Raw genomic sequence first — 7035 nt, forward strand, 5'->3', positions numbered from 1 at the left:
CTATAATATATAATTTAAAAGAAATAAACAGGAATTGATAGATAGATACTATACAAATTATCTTCCATCTTGTGTCGCACATCTCAGTACTGAGGGTCGTGCCTTTTTTGGAGAATTTGTCGCGTACTATCTTACGTTATCTGTGCTGGTTTTCAACGGTCTATAACGTATAATCTAACGTATAATAATGAACGCAATAATGAAAGCACCTATTTTGTTTGCGAATACTTTAAACGACCTTTTTCAACAACTTATACACATAACGATTCTTTATTCATAACAGGATCTTAAAAAAAATTAATAAAAAGGCTAAATATTCCAAAACTGGTATATTTATTGATGTATCTATATATAGTACAAAATACCATTAAATAGTGAGGCGTGTAAAGGAGCTATTTGTTATCACAGTGCATGGTTCTGAGGCGCGGCGTGCATTTCACTCCTGAGCATGTTGGCTTGGTCAGTATCTGTAGGCGTTACGTCCGCCGTTGAACCCATCGTCGCTGGAATCACAACGGAATATTACAGAATTTAAAATCAAAGTTGTTCACTAAAGAATTTAAATTTAGAATCATGTACGTTAAGAATCATTTTAATTGTTTTTTCAGAAAGAGATTCGCTATAGGCAAAATATAATATAAGAACATAACCTTAACATCTTTATATGCAATAGTAATAAAAATTTGTTGTAAGTTATTTTAGGAATTACAAATATAATATTCGAGCGAAATGTAATATTCACTTTGTTACACAAATAATGTGTATCGATAATTATTTAGAGTGATTGGTCGACGTATCAGTTCATTTGCCATGAAAATGTATTAATAATATAAATATTACGTTGTTCGTAATAAACTTCTAAAATTTACTAAAAGAAACTTAACATTTAAATGTTTAACGTCTATAACCAATTACCCTGTATATGCCCCATATCAATAAAATGTAATTGCGAATGACGGACAAAGCATTTACATATATATATATGTACATGCTTTATGTAACAACTATGTAAAATAAGAACACGTCGCTTTCTTCATCTGTAAATACATTTGATTAAAATATTTAAAAAACATAAAATGATTAATGTCCGTACTAAAGCACAAACAAGCATTATATATATATATATATACATATATATATATATATATATATATATATATATATATATATATAATCATAGATATTGTTGGCATATTCTGAGAAAAATGTGTCTTTATTCCATTCAATCAAACTAATCCACTTATGAAAGACGAATATCAAGTCGACTTAATCCTGGCTCAACTTCTATCACATAAACATATAAAACCCGAAGCGTGAATTGAAATTAAAACACAAGATTACACCATTAAAACCGCACCTTGTTCATATTATAATATTAAATACTGTTCTCAAATTTGATGACTCATACTGCCAAAGGACTCGTGGGAACTTGAGTACTGTTATAAATATGCACAAACTCTTGCTCTCATACTTTTTATTAAACGTAATAAAAAACAAACTTTTTTTCATTTATTTAATATTGAGAAGTTATATCCGTTAAACAAATATGACAGTCTCTCACACGACAACATCGTGAACAGTGTCATATGTGCCCAAAAAGGTCTCGGCAGAGCATTCTATATTTTACACAATTTAACTTTATTATAACATTGAGTGTAGTAAGTTACATGTAACTACCACCACTAATAGAAAATTAAATAAAAAGTTTTTATATGTACTTTAAATTTTGTAATATATAGTGAAATCATTATGTTAAACAAGTTCATTTTAATTCGACTTTTGTAACTGAATATTTGATATGCCGATATACCCACTTTTAAGTCTAGGCAATAGTCATCAATACATCATTACATGATCGATAGTAAACGTGTGAAAATATTTAGTTTTTATATTTATTGCTTTCAAGCAATTTAATACAATTTAATCAGTTTAATACAACACATTCACGTCTGTGGATTTCATTTACAGTCCGGTCGCGTTAAGAATGCAGTGAATAATCATTGTTTGTCGGAACACTCTTCTTGCTAGCCGTTATGTTCAAAGGTATACCATCGATCGATGAGATTGAAATTTAATTTCTAACTATGCTTGAAGTAGAGTTGAAGTCAAGATGTTTAAAATAATGAATTTGTATGTTTTGTGTTTGTTGTTTGTCATGTGAAATGTTAAAGTCATGGCTGAAAAGACAACGACGACTGCAGCCTAAACAAGAGCAGAGTGTTAGATTGTCGCAGTAATCTATTTAGGTTGAAATAATTATCACTGGTGATTTGAAATTAATTTGGTTGAGACGATAATTATTATTATAATAAATGACAATTTATCTTACTTGGGGTGCTGCCGGTTGAACTCGATAGAGCGGAGAATGGCCTCAGGGATTGGCGGTGGCGTCGGAAGATGTGAGCCGACGGGATGGAAGCCATTCTCGTCCGCGGTGTATGTTAATGAGATCTGCTGTCCGTCGATGGTTCGAAAAGAAAATCCACCTTCCGCCGTGACAGCGGGGCCTTCGGGACCGGGCGCCCGTGGAGCTCCGCTTTCGTGCGCCGATATACCGGTCGGTGTATCGTAGCTGTAAAGTGAAATCTTCATATGGGTACAAGAACAAAGAAAAATAAATCATTGTACAAATTGTCAATGTATGTTAATAACGACATAGTTAAAATCGCGGGAGATCGCTGGATGTCAGCAGCACAAAATCGGTCATCGTGGCGATCTTTGAGGGAGGCTTATACCTTGCAGTGTTAGTTTATCGGTTACATGGTGATGATGATGAAATTTAACCTTGTCATGAATTAAATACTTCTTTTATTTTTTTCTTTGTTGTCATAAATTATATAACAAAAAATCAATTAATATGCCTCTCCTATAAGCTTCGAACCGGTCCAGTTGCTTAGTCCTGCTTCAAGCTTCTTCCGAAGAAATGATGATAATGACAAAATTTAAAATATTACTACTATATTATTACTATACTAACAAGGTTCCCCAACCGATTTCATACTATGAAAAATTACTGATTTGATGCAGACCAGTAGAAAAAAATAAAAACGTATTTCACAATGATCAATTTACTTATTGATTTAAAGGTTATTTACAACAATAAGCTTTGTATTCCGTTCACTGCATGACTTCGATCATGTTATTTTTACTGTAACGCTTTGAGGTACACGATATTTTTTTACAATTACATTCTAACACTCCTATTTATTTTGTTGAAATATAAGATTTGATAGCTAGGATTCGAACAGGTTTTTAATTTACTCTATAGTGTGTACAGAAATATTTTACTCTGAAGTATTTATTTCCTTATATTGGAATCTGACACTAAATTCTGGTAGTGCAAGATGTACAGGGACAGATAGTAAACAATAATTAATTTTAATACGAGTATGTACACTTACTTAAACAGATTTTTAAAATGCCCTCTCTTTGTTTCTATACAATCTTATCTAATATTTCTAAAACCATTGATGTTTGAAAATTGTGTACCGTACATTCATTGACAACAAATTAGCTATCAACCCTTTAAACCTTGTACATCTGTAACCAGTCACCCTGTATAGAAGATTAATTGTTAAAATGAAAATAACATATCGGTGTTCCAGTGATAATATTAGAATATTAAAATCTTACAACATCTAATAGGATTTATAATACCCGACGTAATCAATTCTCGTGTGGGATACACAATTATTAAATATCGCAACGGAGATACTTGCTCCGGTGCATAAAATTAACCTTTCCTCCAATAGCAAAGGTCTTAAAGCTCCCACAAAAGTCTGGTTTACTCGTGAAATACGCTAAAATGTTTTAGTAGGTGATAACGTACCTATAACGATAACTGCCGTCGCCGTTGTTGACATTCTCGTAATGGAAAGGTGTTCCGGAGCCGTAAGCCCCCTGCTGGGTTAAGTGCTCCAACCGAGCCGCAGAGGCCACGCCCATCACGGCCAATGAAACAAGAAACAGCTGAAAAACGCACACAACTCTACATTAAAAAGTTTTATTGATTATTTTCCCTTTTAGTTTTACCATTGTTATGATATGACAATTCCTTTATGACCATCATAAATGTATGTCAAAGTTAGACCGTTGAACTAACACTGTGGAGGCAACACGCCAATTCGAAAAAATAGTCTAACCGCTTCTGACTTTGGTTTCGACAAAATAGATTGCGCTTATTAATATTTACACTAATATTTTTTTTTTCAAAATAGCCTCTATCCTTTATCTACATAATGATATTTTCATTAATTTCAAATATGTATTTCAACAGTATTAATTAAAAGTTTACCTTAGTTTGAATTAGGAAAGTAAAAAATTAATTATGTTTGCATATTGTAGGCGTACACCTCTGCCTAGTCCTCCTGATATATACTCCAAATGATTCTCTAGAGACAAAGTCTCATTAAGATTAAGTTTTCGTTAAGTTTCTAAATTTAAATTCCTCGTTGTCATCAACAAAGAATTGACAATAACTGAATATTCAGAGAAAACAAAACGAAGAACTTATTCTGTAAATCATTATTAGTATATAATATTACTAAGTAAAACTTAGACTGTTATTATATTTAAACTTTTAATAATTCTTACATATAAATTAAATATTCTACATACAATAAAACTGAATTTAAGAGACATTTTAAAATTTGTTGAACATTGCTAACGAATCTCCAGACGTCGACAGAATGTATATATTTAATATTCTCTAAAGACGAAGAATAGGCGGATTACCTAGCGCGATCCTCCGAAATTGTTAGGAACAAGGCTTTATTAAATATCCTAGACGTTTGTAAGGGATTATTAAAATTTATATAGACACAATAAAAAAAAAGTTCAATACACTACAAGCATCTAGTTCACAGACCCTTCCGCTCCGTGAACTCATTACCGACGAAGCTGTAAAAGCCTTAGGGCTAACAGCATTAACATCTTCAGAAACAATACAATACACACTACAAGAGTTGATTTTATAAACAAAAACAACTAGAAAAATGTTACAAAAATTATAAAACATAATGTTACCAACAATATAACACTGAATTATACCTAAAAATTGAAGTAAACCTACACACCTTGCATTATGAAATAAGCACAATCTGAAACTTTAAAACTTTATGACATACAACACCAAACATTAATGTTTACATGTAATTTGCATTTGTAAGCATAGTACAAATTAATACATTTATTATATATATTATCAAAATAAATGCACTAGATTAAATGTTGCGTTGAATATACGTATATGGAGTTAATTTACGTTGTAAATCAATCATTTCTTTGCCTATAATAGCACGCAGGCCTTATGAAATTGGTATTTCACTACATAATTGTATCCTTAATAAGCTTTTAGAATCAATTTGCCATTACTAAGGGTAATTTGTGCAATTTGTTGATCTCGTGTTATAAAGCCAAGGTCTATATCTCTTACCATTTTAGTTATAAAAGGGGTGTTGTCTGATGGTTTGATACACCTCGTCCAAGCTCCGACACCTGAATACAGTAAGCAGGGATGTTCACGGCTTATATCTGTCTAGGATGCCCTTTTGGCAGTTGCCTCACCTTGCGTGTGTTGTAGATCTATTCATCAACGTGTGGTATAAGTGAAAAAATGGCAAACGCAATTTTATACCAATCGTAAAATTTAATAACGTATTTATCATTATACCACTGTTTTAAAAAACAAATATTCAAAAGAAATCTAAAGAAGTCCAGTATTAGATTTTCGTTGGCCCAACAAGTTACAAAAATCTCAAGAAGGAATTCGCCACGGCTAAGAAAAAAAGACAAGTAAAGGTATATAATTATAAGAAACTTATTGTAAAACACTACATCAATTTAATTTACAATTTTTAAAATTTGAATAGATTAAGAAACAAAAAGCTTGAAAAATATATGAATGCATTAATCTGTTGTGCACGTACAATTATTACCTGTAGTTGTAACGAAAATGTAAAACCATAACTAAATATGGTAGCTCGTTAAAATGGTTATAATGTCAATAACGTAAAAAAAAAAGTTTTTTTTTACAAGCGATCACAGGTGTATTTACCCTTATTAGTTAAACACATGACTTTTCTATCATGGCTTTTATCATTACTTTGCTCATACAAGCATAGATACTACTATACTATACTACACTATACTACAAACATAGATGAATATATTATTTGAATGTAGTTATAGTTTTGCAGTGAACTAATAACGAATCAAATATGATGTCTCAATTTTTAAATTTGTTTATTAAATTCAAAGAGCTTATAACTTGAACCTCGATAAAGCGGACTACAGGAGATGCCCGTCGCGCTCCTCCCATTGCCGTACAAGGTGACGACGTTAAATAACTCTACTAGTTTATTACATATTTTAGAGCAATAGAATTTGCTATAAAGGTTGATGCAAATCTACTTTTTCTTTGTGTAATCTTTGCACTGATAGTTCTATCTCAATTAAGTGATCTGTCAGAAAAAATATGGTTCCAAGTAATAATCACAAATTTGCCGTAAGTTTTGGAATATAAGTTTTTGAGTGTTATGGAAATTTATCTGACAATTTTTCGTCATTATTTTAAAATTAATTATGAAACCATTAAAATATTCATACTGACATGTGCTTCTCAGCATAAATGAACATTCTACAAAGATTCATTATATTAAAAATCTATTGAGTTGACTACTACTGTCGTAATTTTTATCATGTTAATAGATTATTTAAAATCTAATATGAATTTGTTAAATTTTAATGTTTAATATTTATGTAACCGGCCCTGTCTTTCTTCTAAGGATACTTTTATCCTTTTTCCTAACTATTAATAAACTTTTTAATATAAAACAATAACAAATTAGCTATGTAACACAAAAGGTAGTAGATGTAAAGTATGTAGATGTGATTTATTTGTACACGAAGTACAATGTCGCTATTTCACAAAACATTAATTATGAAGAAACAACTGGATAACTATTGAACTTTTAAGAACAATAGAAATGTATTCATTGCACGACCATCAAATTGTTTAATAATGTACATGAAAAC

The 7035-nt window shown here is 30.9% G+C and overlaps 1 protein-coding gene across 1 annotated transcript; it reads right to left on the bottom strand.

Moving 5' to 3' along the window:
- Positions 1–314: 314 nt before the first annotated feature.
- Positions 315–5486, bottom strand: LOC137932401 (pupal cuticle protein 20-like). Its single transcript, XM_068776011.1, has 4 exons — positions 5435–5486; positions 3830–3969; positions 2330–2572; positions 315–503 (listed from the first exon to the last, which is right to left on the bottom strand). The coding sequence occupies exons 1-4, from the start codon at positions 5435–5437 to the stop codon at positions 461–463; spliced, it is 429 nt and encodes a 142-aa protein (XP_068632112.1). The 5' UTR covers positions 5438–5486; the 3' UTR covers positions 315–460.
- Positions 5487–7035: the final 1549 nt, after the last annotated feature.

Source organism: Battus philenor, unplaced genomic scaffold (assembly GCF_028537555.1).
Source record: "Battus philenor isolate CCGP_79_NKW_IND1 unplaced genomic scaffold, ilBatPhil1.0.hap1 SCAF_9, whole genome shotgun sequence".
NCBI classification, from domain to species: domain Eukaryota; kingdom Metazoa; phylum Arthropoda; class Insecta; order Lepidoptera; family Papilionidae; genus Battus; species Battus philenor.